This window comes from Thermobia domestica, chromosome 1, assembly GCF_964235325.1.
Source record: "Thermobia domestica chromosome 1, izTheDome1.hap1.1, whole genome shotgun sequence".
NCBI classification, from domain to species: Eukaryota; Metazoa; Arthropoda; class Insecta; order Zygentoma; family Lepismatidae; genus Thermobia; species Thermobia domestica.
Window position 1 is genome coordinate 121,936,046 of NC_137454.1, and position 21,152 is coordinate 121,957,197.

General features: G+C 32.7%; 1 protein-coding gene across 1 annotated transcript in view; it reads left to right on the forward strand.

The window, feature by feature from the left end:
• Positions 1-1,554: 1,554 nt before the first annotated feature.
• Positions 1,555-21,152, forward strand: part of LOC145661684 (uncharacterized) — a 130,958-nt gene continuing 111,360 nt past the window's right edge. The window contains exons 1-8 of the mRNA XM_081727028.1: positions 1,555-1,576; positions 4,465-4,648; positions 8,011-8,136; positions 10,107-10,223; positions 15,347-15,511; positions 18,134-18,250; positions 18,720-19,066; positions 20,649-20,912. Of these exons, the coding sequence (XP_081583154.1) occupies positions 1,555-1,576; positions 4,465-4,648; positions 8,011-8,136; positions 10,107-10,223; positions 15,347-15,511; positions 18,134-18,250; positions 18,720-19,066; positions 20,649-20,912 (1,342 nt within the window). The remainder of the gene's footprint in view (positions 1,577-4,464; positions 4,649-8,010; positions 8,137-10,106; positions 10,224-15,346; positions 15,512-18,133; positions 18,251-18,719; positions 19,067-20,648; positions 20,913-21,152) is intronic.

Here is a 21,152-nt window from a genome sequence, read left to right on the forward strand (position 1 = left end):
ATCATTCCACCAATATTTTTTTATAACAAATCACTCTCATTAATATTCCGTTTCATTTTAGGGTATAACTATAACGTTAAACTGAGAAAGTCCATTTCATTTTATGTTTCTTTTTTTTCTTTTTGTGTATGCGTGTGTGTGACCGAAAACACAATACATCTATTTTCTTTAACGGTTGGAATACTCATAAGAAATTTACGTGTGAAGCAACGGATAAAAGAACGAATAGAAGAGGAAATAACAGAGAGAAGTGACATTGGGATGTTTACCAGAGATTTAACCTTACCAGCTTTTCTGAATAGCCTATATTTATATTTAGTGGAAAGAGACAAGGTTTGTAAGAAGTATATGCACTTTGCAGATGATGTTGCTATTATTGTTCTTGGAATCTGAAACGAAAATTATGATCTCAGAAAACTTTAATAATAATAATAATAATAATAATAATAATAATAATAATAATAATAATAATAATAATAATAATAATAATAATAATAATAATAATAATAATAATAATAATAATAAACGGTGTAGGATGAAATTAATTACTAACATGACGAAATCAGTGATGACTGAAAGAAAGGAAGTTGCGTTGACTATTAAAGTTAGATTATGGAAAGTTCAACACGTAACTTGCTTTCACGGTATCTCGGTAAAAATTAAGATGTGAAAAAAAATTCATATATAATTATATATTATAATGTATAAGAAGTATTTAAGAAGAAGAAAAGCGTGTTTTAGAGGTTACTAGCTAAAGAGTACTGGAAGATATTCATGAAATGTTTCCTGTGAAACATTATGGGGAGTAGAAATGTAAACAAAACAGAAATGAGCTTTTTAATTGTTGTATGGAGAAGAATAAAGAAAATTAGCTGGGTCGAAAAGAAAGCCAATGAGAAAGTGTTAGAAATAGCAGGAAAGACCAGAACAATATTAAAGACAATTAAGAAAAAGAAAAGAAACTGATTATGACACTGTTTACAAAGAAATTGTATTTTAAAAGATGTGATAGAGTGTGTAATGAAAGAAAAAAAGAAAAGAAGTAGTTGTTATTGTTTATTGATTTTTTTTAGTGTCTCTTTTCAGCATCAAAACTATATGAGACGTCAATCTACAGTTTAAGGTAGAATCGAAACTACTGTAACGAGTTCAAACTGCAATTCTCTCCAACCGGGGATTTAACCCAGGAACCGTGCACCAATGGTGCTTTTAGCCACTAGACTAACAGGGAGGGCTAGGGGAAGAAGAGTCACACTAGCAATCTATCTATTTATAGGTTAGCTTCCCATGATTATGCCCTGTACACTAAAATAGGTATATGATTAATGAAAATGAATGACTATGTAGAAATTAGTGGAATGAAAATGCAGAAGGGGACGGGAGAATCTCGAGAAAACACATGGACAAGATGTTACCGATCACCAACTCAGATGGCCTGGGATCGAACCAAGGACCCATTAGCACTAGCATTAGAGGTGAGCGCTCTGCCACTGAGCCATTATGTCTCAAAAAGCGGTGGTTCGAACTCCTATGTCAAGACCAAGAGATTAGATGATGATCTTAGTATATAGAAAAGGTAAGTGAGACCTATTTATTTAAAGTAGAATGCTATTACGACGAATAGAATAAGTTGTTTAAATTATTTAACTATGTTATACGTACTTATTTTTCTCGATAGGTAACGTAGATGAGAGACTAAAATACGTCAACTGTAAGATGTTTTTATTTACTTTTCTAACACTTAACTAAACCATTGCATTAGCATTTAGATCATTTGAGCATTCACCTAAAATTGTTTTATTCGAAGCTCGCAAAGAAGAGCATCGTGTTAGTGATTCTGCAACATGTTCAGTATAACATCATAAATATTGTTCTGACACAAGAAAAAAGTTCTAAAAATCGACTGAAAGTGAAGTTAGTTGTCTCTTGTAAATGTGGGACCTTAGGAAATGTCAAATATTATGTATACGTGTATATTGTGGCACAGAACATTCTTAATTTTAGAGTTATATATTTCAAAGTTACATTATCATGATAGGCAGTACTGCCCACAAAACGAAAAATACTTTCTCCGTTCGTCTCATAAATTTTGTAGAAGTCTCGTTTCGTCTCGGTTCTCGAAAAATTCTTTCTCTTCTCATCAAGTTTCTCAAAAAAAGCTTTTGACGTCTCGTCTCATTTTGTAAATTTATGTACTATTTTCTTTTTTAAAAAATAATTTCATCTAGAAATTATCAGAACCTTTCCGCGTTGCAAGAACCCCCCAAAGGGTGCGATATAATAACATGTAAACTATACTTATTATTACAGTATATTGTGTAATGGTTTGTGTTATCTTTAAACGTTGATAAATCCTATTCATTGTGTTCGTAAAATCACTTTATTAATTTATAGTTTTTATATTACGAACCATGTAACACCAAAACAGTGTTTGAGATCTAAGGCTTCGGATGAACTAGTGTTGCTCACCCATCTCGTCTCAAATTTTAAAATGGTCTTTCTCGTCTCATGAGTAACACTAATGATCGGTATGAGTCGTATTGATAACAACGAAAATCTATTGGCTTAGATTGAGAATACTATCAGAAAGATCGTACCAAGGAAAATTTGCTATTACACGTAATAATAACTAGCAATCATCTACATAGTACTGTACTTTTACTTTTAGGTCTTCTCATTATGGCTTGCCTTAGGTAATCCGCAATAATACTTCCGTTTGTCTTATCTTTATTCTTATGCCATATGGATCAGTACAGACTGCATTTCAATCGGAAATCGAAAGCAAACATTCTAAACAAACGGTTACTCTAAACTAGGGTTTCTCAACCTGGGGGGCGCGACCTCTAGGGGTGTCGCGATTATAAGCGGAAGAGATAAATATAATTAGAATCTAATACCGAAAAAATATATTTAAATATTATTTTGAATTTTGTTCTGATAGGCATATTTTTATTTTCATTCATACTGTTAAGAACAAAAAAAAAGTCTACTAAACATTTTCAATAGGTGCAGAGATGTTTAAAATTCAATTTAAATGAAAGAGGCGCGATATAAAACTAATGAGAGCTGCATATTGAAATACCAGAAAAATACAAATGCAACAATTCCTGCATATTGAAACACAATTAAAATTGAAAGTTAATGAGATACGTGAGCATGGTGTAATTTCAGTAGTGCGGCAATGTCCGGTTCAATCTCCGTGACGCACATTATGGACTGATTTAAAATTCTCAATAACTTTTTTAACAACTGTCCAAGCTTTTTTTTTAAACGAAAATTAGAAATCACTTTATTTTTTATCATATGACCCAAAATTAAGGGAGTTATGAAATTTTAAAATTTTCAAACGGCCTCCATTTTGAAGCAGTATAACGGATCGGATTCGATATTTGTAATATGAATGAACTGACCAAATTTGGTCGCTTTTACTGTATCCATTATGATACTACTTAAATAGGTTACATTATGTTTCAGAAAAGACTCCAGTTCAGATTATACTTCCGAAATTAATCTCATATCCTTAACTCTTAGAACAAGTTGTATACGCCTTCCATACGTATCACTGTTACCATTTACAATTAACCCTATCTCCAATCATACACATTTATTCAGTACTCTTTTCGTACAGTTCTTTATATCAACTTACGAATGGAACTCTAACATTCTTTAAGCCACTTTCTATATTCGGTTCCTTCACAAAAGCATTCAAATACTATAGCACTCAATCAGGGCTGGATTAAGAGAGGGGCTTAGGGGGCTGTAGTCCCGGACCTCAAGGTAAATGCGGGCCTCCCCTGATCAAAATCACAACTGGCTTCCTGAAAAGGAATCATACGAGATACAATCATCCTCATAAGATAAAATATGACCAAAAATGTGAAATATATTCTCTTAACTTTCCTACTGAACTTTCACAGAAATGTATTAGGCGAAGTCAGCAGGGACCACATATTTTTAATAGCCCCGGGCCACCAGATGGATTAGTCCGGCCCTGCATTCAATAACATTACTACGTAACCAACAAACAACAAACATTACTCTTCCTAAATCAATAATTATTCTTTTTATCTTTTTAACATATAAATTCAGTAGCACTCTAAACAAGGCCTTTCTTGCCACTATACATGTTTGATCCATTTATTGCTCATTTCTTGCACCTACACACTATATGCAAGAAATGGATTCTACTGTTATAGAAATAGATGGATGTCTTGAGATCTCCGCAATAAGTATATTAAAAATCCCACACAAGCTTATTACAAACCAGAAATAATAAAGGAGTCACTGGCAAGAGGATGTAATAAATTAGGGGTCCTGATAGGAATTAGGTTGAGAACCACTATTCTAAATGATACAAAAATAACATAAAACAATAATAAACCGGGAGAAAACAAGATTCTAAATACAGTTGTGTGTATCAGGGTATAATGTTTTTTTTTTTTAATTATTTCTCGCTTTCTGTAGTATTGTTTTTCAAATTTGCCTACGAGATAGATAAATACTGCAAAGTAATTACTTGTATTACAGACGTGCATAGTACATTTCAATGTGATGATTATAGTACGATTCCTGCGTGGAAAATATGCGACGGAAAGAGAGACTGCAAAGATGGATCAGATGAAACTATCACCACCTGTGGACACAATACGTAAGTTTTTACATAATAATTTGAAATTTTATTTTAAGAAATAAAACCTATCTATTAATATTTAGCTATTTGAAACATACATATATATATATATATATATATATATATATATATATATATATATATATATATATATATATAATGAAAGCATCAGAAAACTTTGTTTTATTAGAATATACGAATTAACATGTCATTTGACGAAGATCTGGCATTAAAATATAAGGTTAATTTCTCTTACATTTCGGGAATCTCTTAAGTTGCAACTATAAGACATAAGCTATTTGACTTTGGCTACTTCCCGACTATTGGACATCACCATTCATCAGTCTTCAAGCTTGAAAGGTGTATGGTGCTGTTTGTGTTCATCATCGTGAATATTAAAGTTATGAAGTAACCAATGGCGGCGGTTGGACGTTAAAAGTGGGGGGGGGGGCAAGACATGATCTGAATATTTGCATATAAATGTTAGTTTTCCTGCTTGTTTCTAATATTTTGTTTGACAAAAGGTTGTATAACTAATAGGATACTATCTTTTTCAGTTAAAATACCGTATATAGTATTTCATATTTTATTAAGTAAATTGACAAGAGCAAGAGCAACGCCAGTAGGTAGTAGCCCTTTGTACTCTTAAACAACAAGTGTAAGAAGAGATTTGATTCCTTGCTCATGAACATCTTAAAATTCTGTCTGGAAAAATGTGTGATCACTAGAGACCGGATGTTTAGGCACTAAAAACCTGGAAAATAGGCAGGCAAATAGGCACTTAAAATTTAAAAAATAGGCAGTAAAATAGGCACTAAAATATAACTCGAAATAATAAAGATAAAGGCTCAATACCATTAAAAAATAGATTCAAGTCATAGATAATGTTGAAAGAATATAGAAATATACTTTTTTGTTAAAGAATATCTTCTTTTATTGTATATACAAGAACGAGGCATGTTATGCATTCCACATACTGGGTGAACCTGAAAGATGTGCACATACTTCGGGAGGTGATTCGTGACATGAAAAGAAGACAAAAAGTGCTGTTGCATGTTGTCGAGTTATGCGTCGTGTGCAAGTGACAGGGGTGCGAACTCGGAATCAGAAATCGAATCCAGACAATTGGAAAGGGACATAAAGGTGCGCACATACTTCAGGAGATGATTCGTGACATTCAAGAGGACTTTTGTCTGCTTTTCATGTCACGAATCACCTCCCGAAGTATGTGCACATCTTTGAAGTTCATCTTGTATAGCTTATATTGCAACGTACCACATGCTTGTGTTTACAAATACATAATATATGTAAAAATGTGTGTATTATGTTACATAAATTATATATTTTCCCAATGAAGGCTTATTTTGAAGAAAATGCATAGAATAGGCAATATTAGGCACTAAAGCCATTATTTAGGCAGTAAAGGTCAAAATAGGCAAAATAGGCAAAATAAAATTGCCTTAAATCGAAACTATAACCCCCCATATAAACATTAAACGTTATTTTTGATCATATCTTTAATATTAAAGAATAGGCATTTTGCCTAACATCCGGTCTCTAGTGATCACATTATTGAATAACAAATTTGCAAAACAAATAAATAGAAAGGATAATATTAATCATAGTAATAAATAACGATGCTTATTTTGCAAAAGTCTTATTGAAACAGGGATTAATGTGCAACTTAATTTTTAATTCCACACATGCTATTATATGTATGTTATTACTCTTAGAAAATGAAAGACAGTAAATACTACAAGCATATGCTATGACATTTAAAGAAATATTTGCTTTTGCAACTTCCCAAAACACGTTCAGGGAGCACATCAAAACACAACAATATTTAGAATCACTCCATACTCCAGTTATACAAAATAACACTAAAACCTAGAATTATGTTGAATTCACTAAATTTAATTGTATATACACTCGTACACCCCTAACACACAACTTCACTCATATATTGCACTACAAAACAATGGAAAAGATAGAAGTTGTTTCTTATTACGCTTTTCCCCCTTATTTTAGAGAGAAGAAAAAACATTTTAGGAACTGTCAATTTTTGTGCAATTAAAAAATAACTTGTGAAAGACTTCTTTTTTTCTTTCGCGAAATGCTCTCTGAATTAGTTTCAAAGCGGCTGACTAATATATCGAGCCCTTATAAGAAGTGAAAGTATGCTGAAATTGTTGTGCTCCAATAGGTTAATTTTGGGATTATAATCTGTGGTAATTAAAACGCAATTCCTGTAGTTTTTTTTTACTCCATGGGAAGACAACCAATACATACTCACTGAACGGCAAATATATGGCACCATTTTTTTATGAACCAGTAAATACATACAAAAACTTTACTTTTCTAAATGAAACTATATACATTAATGGGTTACTTCAAAAAAGTGCGGGCAACTGCCCCCCTTTGCCTCCCTAATCGCCGCCCATGGAAATAACCAATGTAGATATGCTGTATTCTTCTTTCTTGCATCATGAAACTTCAGCGAGTTTTTAAATGGATTAGGTGTCATTAAAGAAAAAAATAAGAATTCGATTGGCATTAAGTTCTAAAAATCAATCATATAGACAAACATCATGATGAATGGACTGTACAAATTTTAAATTTCTAGTTATGGACGACCTAGGCATTACTACTAGATATTTATCGAACTACATAAAACCTTACTTATGAAGAATGTAGGGATGGTGTAGACCAGTAGCAATTTTATGCATGTAGAATTGGGACAAACGAAAATTATGTTTTACTTACCATGTAAAAGAATTATATCTTTATCAAGTGAAACGATTAAAATCTAGGTGGCTGCCTGAGTGCTTATAGGTAGCAATAAGAAGAAAAAAAGTTTCAATTATTGCGTTTATTTCGTGTTTCTGTAATGTGTAACAAAGCAATTCAAAATCTGATTATCTACTTTATGCAATACAGCAGAGAAGAATAATTCTTTAGACAATTTTCTTGTTATTTTATTTATTTATTTATTTATACATATTTCTAGGTAATAAGGGCAGCTATGGTCTTAAGCCCCTCACGTATGGGGGATGACGTCCCTTAGCGAGCACACTATCCGCGAAGGTAAGGAAGGAAGAGAAGAGGAATAATTAAGGAAAGACCAGTAGCTATGTTAGGTACTATCCCGCTATTTGATAGGTGTGAATGAGGAAAACCTAGGAAAACCTCACTCAGAGTGGCTGATACTCAACTAGGTAGCTCTCAATTTTAAAATGAGCTGGATACTCTCACTACAACATATATTCGGAATTGAAAAAATGCATATATTTAAGGAACTAAATTTCTATAACTTATAAATCACAAAAAGACAATTCTAAAGAAAAATGTCTAATGTATTGATAGTTGATGTTATTTTGCAGATGTTCGAATGCATTTCGCTGTCGGTATGGAGCATGTATTAAAACAACCCAAGTATGCGATGGAACAGAGAATTGTGCAGATGGATCAGATGAGGCTAATTGTGGAAGAAAAGCAGGAAGTTGCGAGTAGGAATTTTTTTTAAAATTCTTTCTTGCTTCTTTCTTTCTTTTTCTAACATAGAAGTTTATGGGAGTTTTTAAATGTGGTAACAAAATGTTTTAGATAGCTATATGAAGGATTAGAAAACCAAAGTGAACCATGTTTTACTTCTATGAAATTGAGGATAAGATTGTCTTTGTAGTTGTATAACTATACTTCTAACATTTTCTACGGACAAATACGAGATACTGGATTAAAAATCATTTAAGTTTTATTTCCTCATAAAGGAGATTCTCTTTCTGCGTTTTGACGAAAATGGAGATGGTTCAGTCTGGCTTTCAATCTTTCATATCATATGAAACATGAATCTTGTATTTGATGCCACTTTAAGATACACAAAACAAAATGGTATTCAAAGCCAACCAAGATGTAACAATTAGACTAAGCAGAATATATAGGGTAATGATTTAATTACTTTAATCATAACACAAAGAACAAATATTGCATAAAACGAAGTTTGGGATACCCACTGGGAGATCTTGATGGAATTCAAATCAGTAAAGTAAATAAATCGCTACATGATAAGGGGAGAAAGCTTCCAAATATAATACGGTAGTTCTTGTACACAACTTTCTGAAGATGTATGAAGCTTTCATTCTTTAATTCATAGATATAATTTTTTTTCTAATAGACATGACTTCCTTCAAGACCCGCTGCTGAGGATACCCCGCATATTTGTGCGTCATGTGATACATTTTGTATGTAAAACAAACCATTCAGTTTTGCACTAGAAAAATACAGCAAAATGGGTCTTTTCATATTGTATTTCCAACTGTAATGGACATTTTAATGCATTGCTGTAATTGTTTTATAAAACGATTTCAGCACATAGATACATGGTTTTGCACAGACAGGTAGTAATTTTAAAATATACTTTGTTCACCCTGTGTATATCAATATACTACAGTTTCTATATACTAACAATATACTACAGTACATTCATAGTAGCTTTCAGTTTTCAGATACCGCGTGGTATAGTATAATAATATAACGTGTACTAATTTACATATTATCAAATGTAGGCCTGTGTAAAATTTGGAAGAAATCGGATATCTCTAAATTTCTCCTTGTTACCAATATGTCTGTTAGGTGTAAGTAAAAGAATAGCAAGGTGCTGTGTGAAATGATCGGAAGTGGTATGACGACAAAACTGATTTTTTCGCGTGGATCATTGTGTGTACAAATTTCAGGAAGCGTGACCTTACTTTCCAAGTATGCTGCACCCACTATGAAGCATGATGAAAATCCTAGTATGAGTGCTTAAGTATTACATTGTAATTACGTAAAACTAAGTAATTTCAATAATAAGGAGCTTACCATCAAAAAAGAAAGGTAAAGAGAAAAAAAAGAAAAGATAGAGAGAAGAGAAAAATGAAAAAAGTAAGTCGTCAGTTTTTTTTTTTCAGTTTTCAGTTATCTCAATTTCGGAAGATTTATAAAGGAAGTTCCAGCAAGTGTGTCTTTTACAATGACAATCTAGCATCTCCAATTGTTAGTTATTTCACATTGTAAATTTTCATAGTATTTCATTTACTGAAAAATTACACTCTTATAAGCGTCGAACTTTTACGATGAAATATCTGCCAACTGATTTTTATTGTAAATTTTCAAGGTATTTCCTAAATATATATATATATATATATATATATATATATATATATATATATATATATATATATATATATATATATATATATATAATCTTTAAAAAATGAAATCATCCAATATCCGAAAGCCAATAAAAAAAACAATTAGGGATCCTAGGCGCAGAAGGACAGAAAACAAGCGTTCCGTAAAATATATAGTTTAATAATAATAATAATAATAATAATAATAATAATAATAATAATAATAATAATAATAATAATAATAATAATAATAATAATTTAGAGTAGTGACCAACACAAAAATGTTATGTTTTACATTTTTATTACAGAGTACATGAATTCCGTTGTCAGTCTGGAGAATGTATTGATGTAAACTCTCTCTGCAATGGAACGGTAGACTGCAAAGATGGATCAGATGAGACAAAACAAACCTGTAAATATCACAAGTAAGTTAAAGGAAAATCACAGTGTATGAATACGAATTTTGATTATTAAAATAATGTTTTACTTATATTTTTTTAAAATATTTTTTAAGGTTAGATATAAACAGATAGAGTAGGGCTAGTATAACCTGCATACATACTGTTTTCGAAAACGAGATGTCTAGGTTAAAAGTTATTATCAGGTGAATGAAAATATAATATCTGAAATAAGGGATTTCTAGTTTCTTCTCCCAAAATATATACAGTACCTACCGAGAAAACAAACTTCAACAGAATGGCTTGTAGTTATCATTTACATATTAGTTTGCATGTAAGATCACATTCAAATTTTATAGATTATACACAATAATACAAACGATCGTGATTCAAACTGTGAAAAGGAAGTCCAAACATAGATGATACTTATTGAATAATGATTACAATCGTCCGCCTTAGAAAGTACGGACTACATGTAATTTGAAGATGCATATAATAATACGAATCTTGATTTTCTATTGGAAATTTAAGATCTCTACTTTTCTCAGAATTCATTAAACTCGAAAACAATACATTCAGCACTTTTTCCGTAACAGTTTTTACATTAAAATAAATCTAGTATTCTCTATTACAACTCAGGCATTTTGTATCTGATTTTCACAAGAAAAATGTTATGGTAAGTGTAGGGTTGCCAGAATTTTTTATGTATATACAGGATTGTCCTGTCTTTCACATTCTATCTGTTTTTTCCTGTCCTCTGTGATGGCTGTACAGGACGTACAATTTTCCTGTGTTTTCTTACTATTACAGTACCTTCAGTTCGAGTTTTAAGCCATGCCAAAAACGCGTATTCTCACTATGCTGGCTTTATGTAAAAACCGTATCATTACACTCTCTAAATAGTGATGTGCCACCTGGAAGCGAGCTGGACCTTCTGAGAGGCTCTTTTGGATGAGCGAGTAAGCCCTGGACAAGCTCTCAGAGTAGAAGTCCCAATTCATTATCCCAGCACATAGTGTAGCGTAAGGTAACTCGGAACATTTAACGCTACGTTTTGATGTTGGACAATTTATGTATTGAGAAATTAAAAGCTATTTACTTGATAGTATTCTAAACACTATAGCCAAAAAGATCAAGTTAATGGTATACCTTCGTTGAACATGGCATGAACGTTATCGCATGTTATACATCTATATGTATGTGCGGAGTGTTTCAAGTCACCTCAACTACCGGATAACTTGGAACATAACAACATAAACAATAAAATTGTCGAATAAAATGCAAATAGTCTTAATCTCTCATTCGTTAGTCTAGCTGTTAAACTTCAATTACTTAGGTTTTAAATAATCAACTATTTAATTTCTAATGATGCTTCTTTTAAAGTATCCTGAATCTATTAATTCGTATATTCTACAATTTGTTTACTTCTTTGTATTTGCAAGGCATTAACAAATCTTTACTTTTCGATCTAAATAAATAGATTGTAAGTCACCACATATGATCTTTTGTACTCACTCCTGTAGCTCAAAGTCTGTAAAACTTTCTTTCTCTCCCAACAGATGGGAGGTGTCTGCATTGATATTATTTTTGGACACGTAATATCATACTTCTTAGTATAGTATGAATTACACTCTCTAAATAATGTTGAAGGAAGTTGATAGGTTTCGCGGAATTTATGTAAGATATAAACCTTAAATATGAAACTACAAATATTACATCAGACTATGCTAAATAATGAATATGAATTTTTTAAATAAAACTATTTAACAGGAGCTATTTATAATATAATGTTAATCACATTACCTTTATGAAGGAACAAATGTGGAGTATCGATTTAAATAAAGAAGAAAAAATATCACTAGTCTAACAAGGGAAGGTCCCACAAGTTGTCGCTCAAATTTGATTGCCACATAGCACATTTGATAGAGCATCATGAGAAATGAAAATGAACAAAATTTAAGATGCTATGGACTAGAAGGTTAGGAGCTACGGGGATTCAAAATGTGAATATCCCCCCAAAAAAATTATATAATGGAATTATGTACGTTTAAAGTAAATATCTTGAAAACCGTTAAAACAATCAATACAAAAGGTGCACAATATAATGAGAACAAAATGCCGCATCGAAAACAACAAACAGTGTTGCCGTAGATGAGGTACTGTTGCCAACCCACCATAAAAGTATAAAAGTATTTTGTTTGAAACAGCACCATATACAAATGTGCACAGATTTAAAATGCACTATTATTACTAAACGTAACAGTGAAGTGTAGTGATACAGTGTTACATAGTGTTGCAGCTACATATGCTGAAAATGTACAATGGAGAAGTCTAATATGTGGCAACAAAGGGTAATAAAGATATCTGGGTCTCATATTATGAATTTAATTCAAATGCAGAATAACACCGATAGTATAACGTAACAAAATGTCACCAGTATCATAGAAGATCGATGCATTTCTAAAACGAAATTGAGTGATGCCATTTTTACGTCCTGTGTCAACACCGAAGCTATAGGACGGAACCTACAGCGTAAAGTGGGAATTCCGAATCACCATGAAAGACGAAAGATGACAATGAAATGTAAGGTGAAAAGTACAACAAAACCTCCATGTCCGAGGCGGGATTGAAACCCGCGATCCCTAATAAGTCGCTGGCCTAGCCTTCTAGACCACACGTCTATTCTGGCCGACTAAAAACGAAATGAGGTAGTAATAAAATGACTATATTTCCTCTATGAATATGGTAATAGTACAGTTTACAGTAGCATAATCATATGATGTGTAGGAGAGGAAGTAAAAGAATATGTCGCTTAACACGAAAGACATAAACCAAGAAAGTACTGTACCAAATCTGTACAAGATAGTCTGGAAAAGCAGTTTACAGAATTAGAAAACTCAGGTTTCTTTCCTCGCGTATAACATTTTGTTTTCGCGAGTTGTCTGCTTATTCACCGCTACGGAAGTGTAATGCAAATTCCCCACTATTTTCTAATTCATTCCTTTATTACCCTCTGTTGCCACATATCAGACTCCTCCATTGTACATTTTCAACACACGTGTAACACTGTACCACTACACTCCACTGTTATGTTTAGTGATAATAGTGCATTTTAAATCTGTGCACGTTTGTATATGGTGTTATTTCAAACAAAATACTCTTATGCTGAATTGGCAACACTGCCTCATCTATGGCAATACTGCTTGTTGTTTTCGATACGTCATTTTGTTCTTATTATATTGTGCATCTTTTGTTTTGATTCCTTTAACGATTTTCAAGACATTTAGTTGAAACGTATATACATTTTTTTGGGGTATTCAAATGTTGAATCCCCGTCGGTCGTATCCTTCTGGTCCATAGCACCTTAAATTTTGCTCCTTTACATTTCTTATGATGCTCTATCAGATGTGCTATGTGGCAATCAGATTTGAGCGACAACTTGTGGGACTTTCCCTTGTAAGCATGGATCTAACAATGGATTTTAAGAGTGATTGTGAAATGTCATATTCTGTTTATTAGTATGTTTGCTCTCACCAAAAATAGTATGTTTTATATGTTCAGTGTATCGTATTGAGATTCGAATCAACAGTTGAACAAAATACACACTTATTTAATTCAGAACATAGCTTATACTGTTATATATAAAGAGAGAATTTTTGGGCCCAGGAGACCCCAGTGAGCAGTCTACGTGATAAAATAATAAGTGTGGAATGTATTTTCACTAAGAAGCTCTAGCTAAACTGACAATCCCATAACACACAGAAATTCAATTTATAATGAGTATAACATTATTACATCGATATTGACAACCTGCTCAATTCGTGCCTAGAAATGGGGATGCGATAGTTGAATCGAGTAGATCACCTTCCACTCACCATCTAGAATGAGTGGGTAAGTTATTGTTTTCTAATCGAGAGGTTATTGCATAAAGCATAATTCTTACGGGGATTAAGTTGAAATGACAACTCATAAATTCAATGAAAGACTAACAGTTATATTTCTTATTTGAAAGACTGTTGCTTGTGTAAATGTCGTGGATAAAATCGGATATCTAGAAACTTTGCCAGAAGAGCAATGCATACCAAGCATTGAGCATTTGAACTCTGAATTTGAAGTCACACATACCTTGATTGATGTCTTCGGTTGATGATCCCTGATGATGCTCTCCTGGGTTGGTCGACATCGCCAAGTTGATATCGTAGCTGACAGGCGTCTCTCTGGTCAATAAATGGTCCACATTGGAGATGGCATCTCAATCCAATGTTCTGGTATAACTGACGTTAAATGTTAGTTGACTGAAGATAGTCGCATTGAGACTGAAGACCGGAGTCTCAAAGTTGTGATTCACTTTGTACTTTCAATTCACATTCAAAGACTTTGCTGCGTTTAACTTCTCCTTCTAATGACTCGGTACTACTCGATGAATAGGCTCAGTACAACTCCATTGATAGGCTCGGAACTTCTCTCTCTAAAGGCTCAGCACTTCTCTCCCTCGAGACATCCTGTCCCCTGGTTTTGTTTCAGAATTCACTCCAGGAATTCGGTGGCGTCGTCTGACGTCAGGCACGTGTGTCCTCCTTTCTTTTGGAAAAACAAAGTTCTTCCTCATTTCGAGAACAAAAACTGCAACACTCGGAATGCTCTGATCTCATGATTCTAGGCAATTTCTACATATCCGTGAATGTGTCTCGTGTTCACAAACATTGTACAAATGCAACTCATGATTTAACAGAATGTTATTGCCGACGCATTTTATAAATTTCTTTCCTGCATTCGCAGACTACCAATTATGTGCTATTTTTTTTTTTTATTTATTCGCTGACGGCAAAATAGTATAATTTTACAAACTTGCATTGACCTGAATTATGACTGTTATTTTCCTTCACCAAACAACAATTTTAATATCTTACATAAATCCAATATTCTCAAAATAAATAAAATTAATCATTAAATTATAATTTTGTCAATTAAAATACTGGCTCTGCCACAATATGAATATTTGTTGTTTTTCCTATCTTTAAAAAATCGTTAATACTACTTCTTTATGTGCAGCTGTTTTCAGTTCCTACGAAAATGCTCCCATTAATGTCTTCCCTTCCAACGCAAGGCACACAAAGTTAACTTATTGTTTGTTCTTCTATCTCCGTTAGATGTGCTCGGACATCGTTCCGTTGCAGCTACGGAGCATGTCTTCCGTCAGCGCTTGCATGTGATGGGATATCAGACTGTGCTGATGGATCAGATGAACTGCGCAACCATTGTCCTAAAGTCAATTGCAGGGACCCGAACAATTGTAAGACACTTGAAGGCTGTGGGTAAGTAAGAATTACAAATTCATATGTATACAATGGATCACTTATCTATGTGTATCTATTTATCACCAATTTATGCTATAATTTGATTAGCTTAGTAGTGCTTAAAGCTACTCTGGGATAGTCAAAATATAAGATTTTTAATTATTATTTTTTTCAAGCACAAACGTGAAATGTAATTTCAGAAAGAGCTTATCGTATGTAAATAGGACTGAAAAGAGAAACTGCGGAATATTATTTCTCATAGCAGACAGTGTAAATAGAATTCTTATCCACTTTCATGTGAGAAAATGGAATGTTAATGTTCTATTTCTATACTGCAATGCGAAGGCACAATTTCTACCTTATATTGCGATTGAAGTTGATTTTTGAATCTTAGTCAGTCATTTTATAAGGCTTCCACAAAGGTTTAGATACTTGAATTGGTAGAAATGCTAGAAGGGTATCCAGGTGTAACACGCCGATTGTGATAAGATTGCACAGACATAGAGAACATTGAAAAAGAAGCGACACGTATTTTTTATATCGGCCAACAAGCGCATTGAAAGGGTAAAATAGGGACATAAAAATGAGGTCAAAATGAGATTATATGGAATATAGCGAGAATGAGAAGAGATGTTGGTAAAGGTTAAATGTACGAAATATTACCCATATTCGACGCAAGGCATTGAGGTAGAACACACCAACAAAAATGCATAGCGCAGTAGAATGTAATAGCAGGGTATGCAGGTAATAGCACATACGTAAGATAAACAGCAACAGTAATATAAGTACTAAGGATGAGTATCAACATTACACCATTACGAAAATACGCGTACAACATAACAGTAATAATATCATATTTGTTTCTGTGTTACTATTGCCTACACACATTTTCGTTTCCAACATCCACCTCATCGTTGTTCTCATTACGCGATATATGGAACCCACTGCGCAGTACTGTCTCGCTGGCTGTCTATACGAACGGCGTTTGCATCCTTTCTGCGTGTTCTACCATCTTCGTGCATTGAGATGAATCCGCGTCTCTTTCGCATACGTGTGACATATGCACCCAAAGCAAAAACACGTATTTTCTGCTTTCGTTTCTTCTTTCTTCCCGCTCCTTACCACCCTTTTCGCCCATTGGTCCATTTCCGGATGTTCTGCTTTCTTCCCATGGATGTGTTCTACCTCAATGCCTTGCGTCGATTATAGGTAGTATTTCGTACATTTAATCTTTACCAATATCTCTTCTCGTTCTCGCTATATTCCATATAATTTCATTTTGACCCCATTTTTATGCCCCTATTTGACCATTTCAATGCGCTTGTTGGCCGATATAAAAAAATACGTGTCGCTTCTTTTCCAATGTTCTCTATGTCTGTGCAATCTTATCACAATCGGCGTGTTACACCAGGGTACCCTGCCTTGTAAGTAAAGCAGCGTTTCGTAGGATCTATTGTTCGAGACAAAAAAAAAAAAAAAAAGTGCAATACGTTAGCTCCGATTCATTCATTTCAGCGAAATAACGTGCTCAGTTTCAATTATTTATTTTTATATGCATTTTCTTTTGTCTTATTGATCACTGAGGAAAATCTCGTTAATACGGCTGTCTATTCACCATTTCCTAGTAAGATTTAAAATTGAATAGTATAATTTTGGTAAGTATAAGATTAAAATGCTTACTGTTATGTTTGAAAGCTTATTAGTTAAGTAAAATGATGGTTTAGTTGTCATCAACATTTTCTTGTTCTTAGATAAATTTTTGTACTACATAAAAAATTATTACATAACTATTGCATTAAAATATCTTTTTTTCTTCAAAATTTACGAATCTTTGTAAGATAGTTTTCTCAGGTTGTTTTTAGTTCTAGACAAGTTGTGTTAGAAAAGCAACTTTTCTACTTGGTATGTGAATGTTTCTGTCAATAAATAAGTAATATATTATTCCACATACACTTAGGTATAGTTACATTTAAAATGATGATAGTTTGTTTCAAATGTACAATATAGAATATGTCTCTTTCTAAACTCGAATCTACATTCTTTTCGGAATTTATACAAATTGTGATTATTTACACAATGAATACTAAAGACAGTACTAATTGCTATGCCATAGCAACAACAACTAAGCGTTCTCTATAGTTGCAAATTATTCTTCAGCTTATTCAATTTTGAAACTTTCATTTTTATTACGAAGTTTTAAAATTCATTGTTACAATGTATTTGTTAGTAGTTACCTAGCAAATTGCTTCGTTTAATTTCTGGGTCGTATTTCTTCAGTTTAGATTAACACATAACAAACCTAACTTAATATGTATATATGTTATAAATAACATAAACTGTGGGGATGAAATAACATAAACAGTTATATACTGGAGAGGAAACGAACCAGAAATTAAACGCACCAATCTGCTAGATAACTAATTATAAATGTATTGTATAAAACTTAGGAAGTATAAGTTAGTGAAATCTGACAATTACTTTTGAGTTAACCTGATATCAAACGGCAGGTGAAAAGATAACGCCACAAACAATAAGATGGAGAATGAAACACACTTGGATCAGTCATCCATTTTGCAAACCACATAATGATATATGATGTAGTCTTCATTAAAATTTAACATTTTTTTCTTTTCATTTCAGTCTAAAAGAGCACAGATGTAGATCAGGACAATGTATCCCCTTGAAGCTTTTGTGCGATGGAAAGAATGACTGTGAAGATGGAACAGACGAAACGAAAGATTCTTGCAATGAACAAAAGTCAGTAACACTCTTTTTATTTCTCAAGTTTCCGGTCAATAGAACCAAAAATAACATAAATTAGCAGTATTACCAACGTTAGTAAATATTCATGATTAAAAATTATAAGCATGATCTGAATCACATCGGCTAGTAGCCTCCATAATAGTCTATGAACCAATTCACACCAAATCGAAATACTTTGTAATTAATTTTAGCTTTGAATATTTCTAGTTCAAATACTTCTTTTTGAAAGTGATGTGCTAGGATTGTCACGAGTATGTTGAATAGTTTATTTACATTTATTCATTTCATAAATTTGAAAATTTGTTGAAACGTATCACTTATTGTTTTTGGTATAGAATTGTGAAGTTCTACTGTCAGATTACATAATCCATTCACGGATATTTACTGATGTTGATCCAATACGGAATAAGACAGGAAGGGGGGATATTGGTCCATATAATCACATATAGTTTTAATCTTTCAGATGTCCTCCCTTTTCATTTCGATGTGCCTACGGTGCTTGTATTGCTCGGGGCCTCCTCTGTGATGAGACACAAAATTGCGCAGACAATTCTGACGAAGACCCAAAACTTTGCAACAAAACTGTTCCTGGAAGTTGTCGTCTCCCGCCAAAGCCTGTCGGAGGGAGATACGAAGTTGTTGGCTGCAATTCTGATCCTAACTGTCAAGAAGGACCTCACACTTTAGTCAATGAATTCACATCCATTAGTTATACTTGTGACCCTGGTTATGAAATTGAAGGTGAAGACATTCTGTATTGTGTTGGTGGTGTGTGGAGTCCTGCAGAGCCAACTTGTTTACGAACTTCAGGTGAGCAGATCCGTGTAGATCTAAGGAAATCCGTACTTTGACTTCACAATACCCTCAACTGACCCTTATTTCCTTAAAATTTAATTTTATTATATATGGTTTAAATATTGAATAATCAAATTTAATTTAAGTAATAATAAATGTATATTCAATTTGAAAAGGGAATAGAGATCTCTTGAAGAAATCAGCAAAATCATGTCATTAAAACCCGAGTTTATTAGAAAAAAATAAAAAAATAACTCTCTTAGTAAATCAAGCTAAAAGAAAATAAAGATGGCATAGGTAATCAACCCTTACCTTTCATCAGAAAAAAAAAATCGTGGCAGTGATGGCAACCCGTTGGAAAATCCCATTTTGTGAGATTTTTTTGACAAATTTTTCCGAAAGAGATACAGGGAATTTTCCCCGAAAGTTACAACATATATGGAACTTTTCGTATATATAAAAATCAACGCCAATAAAATTCCATATGGGTGAAAAATAGCTATAATGAATGATCAAAGAGCGTGAAATTAGTTGTTAATTCTCAAATTTTAATAAATTTTTCTTCTTTTTATCTCGAAAGTTCATGCTACTGGAAAAGTAGTTTGTGGAGTGTATGATAGTGAAAAAAAAAATCAACCACGAAGGAATGAAAATTGTGATCTGGTAAAATAAAATTATGAGCAAACGAATGAATGAATTAAAGAAAATATAAAACAAGAAACAAATGAAAGAATGTAAGTAAAATATCAAACGAGAAACAATACACTTAGAAAATTTTTCACACAAAATGTGAGAAAACGAAGTTTTTCTAGTATTATTAGACTCAGCATGAAATGATGACACAAAGGTCTGCTGGACAGACTACATTTCTGACAACAGGCAACACTTGTTTTCAATTAAGGAATACTTATTCACAAACTATTTTATATTCGTAGAAAATTGAATAGTTTCGTTTCACATTTTATTATTATTATCTTCTAATTAGTATGACATGGGAAATGTAAAAGCAAAATGGAATTTCTTGACTCTAGAGATCGGATTTTATAATTTTCCAGGTTGGCACCACTGATTCGAAGTAATATTTCTCTTACGAATTACGAATAATGAATATTTTGCTTTCCGTCATTACTTAAAAAAAATAATAATGAGCCAGATTTTTTGTGTGAAAAACAAGATGTGTTGATGGTCAATGTTATATGGTAGGCCTTTGTACGATTATTATTGCTATATAATGTTCATTAATTAGAAAAGCCAACACATGCTTAGTTAATGTCCTTGTTAAACGGTGTTGGATTTATAGAAAATTGAAAAATAAATCCAGGAGAGATGAAAAATGCAAGTATTCAACCTGAATCAAATCTGATTGTATCATTCGTGAAATATAAACCATATTGTCATATAAATATCGAATTTAATAAAAGTTTTTAATAATCAAGAAAAATACGCAATAAAACTCAGGAATACAAGGTAGGACTAACAACTTGTACACCACCAATTCGTCCACACTTATTTTGGACATCTAAAGAATATTTAGATAAATGCCTCTTATATACATCTAACATATAAATTCATCAAATTTACATAATCTTTTTACCAGGAACTGCACAACAACAGCCAAATGGGACTCGAATAGCTGAAGGTGGATTTTGTCCTCCTCTTCCGTCGTCGCAGCGTCTAACCATCAGTTGTGTGAATCCTGAAACAAAATTTCACGTGTCTTGCACCGAAGCTGTTCCAATAGGAACAATTGCTCGCTTCGAATGTCCACAGTATTACCATACAACAGGCTCACCAGAGGATAGGATTAGTGTATGTAACGAAAATGAACAGTGGGACAAGAAACCACTAAATTGTGAACCAGGTATAAGCATTTTCTATTTTCCTTGTAATAAACCTAACATATAAAGAAAATATTGTAGATTTTTAAGTTTTAGGCAGGGTAACCAAGAAATTTGTTTGCATAATCAGCATAATGCTACTCATGTAGATATGTATCTAAAAATGATATTATTGATAAGCAATATTATAATATTGAACTGTATTTAAATTTTTAAAAAATACATTTCTCTCTTATTGCATATGAATAAAATAAGCATTTCTA